Here is a 2,152-nt window from a genome sequence, read left to right on the forward strand (position 1 = left end):
CACACACACACACACACACGAACGCACACACACACTCTCTCTCACACACACACACACACACACACACCACACACACACACATACACACACACATAACCTCTCCCTCTGTACTACCCCCACAGACTGACCGTGGCTCCGGAGTCCTTCTGTACGCAGTGGGCGGCACCCCGTACCACAGTCACGTGACCGTGTCCATCTACTCGGGCGCCGTGCACGCCTCCATGTCCTTCCAGCAGGATGACCTCACCTTCTCCGGCGGGATCGGACTGGACGATGGCAGGTAACTGACCACACACGTACATGTGTTTGTGTACTGTCGGTGACACACACGTAGATGTGTTTGTGTGTCTGTGTACTGTTAGCAACACACATAGATGTCTGTGTACTGTCAGCAACACACTACTGTCAGCAACACACTTAGATGTGTCTGTGGACTATCAGCGACACCCATAGATGTGTTTGTGTGTCTGTGTACTGTCAGCAACGGACATAGATGTATTTGTGTGTTTGTGTGTCTGTCATCAACACACATAGATGTGTTTGTGTGTCTGTGTACTGTCAGTGAGACACGTAGATGTGCTTGTGTGTCTGTGTACTGTCAGCAACACACACTGTGCAGCGTGTCTGTGTACTGATCTGTCAGTAACATGTGAGTGTGTGTGTGTGTGTGTGTGTGTGTATGTGTATGTGTACCGTCAGAAATGCCCTCCTTTTAGACGATAACTGGCAACACACTGTGTCGTACAATGTGTCTGTGTATTTGTTCGTAACACGTTCCTTATGGAAGGTAACTGGGAACACACTCTGTGTTTGTGTGTCTGTATACTGTCAGCAACACATTATGCAGTGTGTCTGTGTACTGTCAGCAACACACAATGGGCAGTGTGTCTGTGTTCTTGTCAGCAACATGTTCTTTTTGGAAATTAAGGGCACAAAGAAAAAACAAGGGATGTCACCTTTTTGCATTTTGAGAAAATCGAAAATGAAAACTGAAAAAAAAAAGCCTGACAACCCGCGTTTTTACACAGTAGTAGTAGTGTATAGCTTGGTGCCCAAGCCTTATATTGGGCGATTCATCGTGTTTTAGCCCTGGACACTTGAATGGGCCAGAAGAGATGCGTGTAAACACTTTTAGATCAATGCCACTGCTCAAATTAGCCAGAAACTGAAATCTCTTGTTTTTCTCTTGTGCCCTTCAAATGGTTTAGTTAGTTGTCAGCAAGTCGTCCCATAAATGTTCTAAACAATAGAAACCATTTCATTTTTTAAATTTCACTCTTTATTTGAACAGCATGCACACGAAAAAAACCAAACTGGCTTTGAACTTTTTGTTCAGTATCTGTTTACCGCATTGTCGATGCCTCATTACAATAGTTGTCATTTTAGTCCCATGTGTTTAGACAGAAGTGAAGATTCTAGAGTTTTGTGAAATGTGAAAAGTTGTCCTCCTTTTGTTGTGGTGTTTTCTGCCTCACCGTTTGTTTCCCTGGAGTCGTGTTTGTAGAGAATTATTATGTTGTGAACTTTTGTTTATATACCTTCATATCTTTGTTGTTGTTGTTGTTGTTTTGTTTTTTTGTTTTTTTGTTGTATTTTTTTTTAAGTTGAGAGTTTTCATATCATCTGTTTGTCCCATTTTGGCCTCCTTGCAAATTGAGTATTTTCCATAGGCTTGTATCGTAACCTAGACCGTGCGCTCTGATGTATTCTCGGCTCACTACAGAGCGCTGTATTTGAGCCAAATTGAACAAAATGAAGGTCAAAAGGGGGGAGGGGGTGTAAACCTATGTATGCACTCAACTAGAGCAAGACTGACTTTTAGCCAATGATTTTTAGCGTAATGGCGCGGCCCATCGTGCGCACACTTTGCAGCCATGACAATGCGCGGTCTAGGGGTACAAGTCTATGGTATTTTCTATCTCTGTGAGATATTCTGCATACTGTGGTATGGTATATGTTCTTAATTCATCTTCTTTTTGTTGTTGTTGTTTTTTGGTAATAATTGTTGTTTTTGTTGTTGATGTCTTGGTCAATCACATTGTTACAATGCTGTAGTGTTTTGGGGAAAGTGGTTTCTGTTGACAAGAACATAATCATGAAACAATATTATAATGATTATGTGTTTTACATTTCTCTTTACTGAAAGGTCCCT

General features: G+C 42.1%; 1 protein-coding gene across 1 annotated transcript in view; it reads left to right on the plus strand.

Moving 5' to 3' along the window:
• LOC101853086 (contactin-associated protein-like 2) overlaps positions 1-2,152 on the plus strand; it is a gene marked incomplete in the record, with an annotated part of 226,156 nt that overhangs the window by 170,906 nt on the left and 53,098 nt on the right. The window contains 1 exon segment of the mRNA XM_035969774.1: positions 123-280. Coding sequence (XP_035825667.1) covers positions 123-280 — 158 coding nt within the window.

The sequence above is a fragment of the Aplysia californica genome, unplaced genomic scaffold, assembly GCF_000002075.1.
Source record: "Aplysia californica isolate F4 #8 unplaced genomic scaffold, AplCal3.0 scaffold00181, whole genome shotgun sequence".
Taxonomy (NCBI): Eukaryota; Metazoa; Mollusca; class Gastropoda; order Aplysiida; family Aplysiidae; genus Aplysia; species Aplysia californica.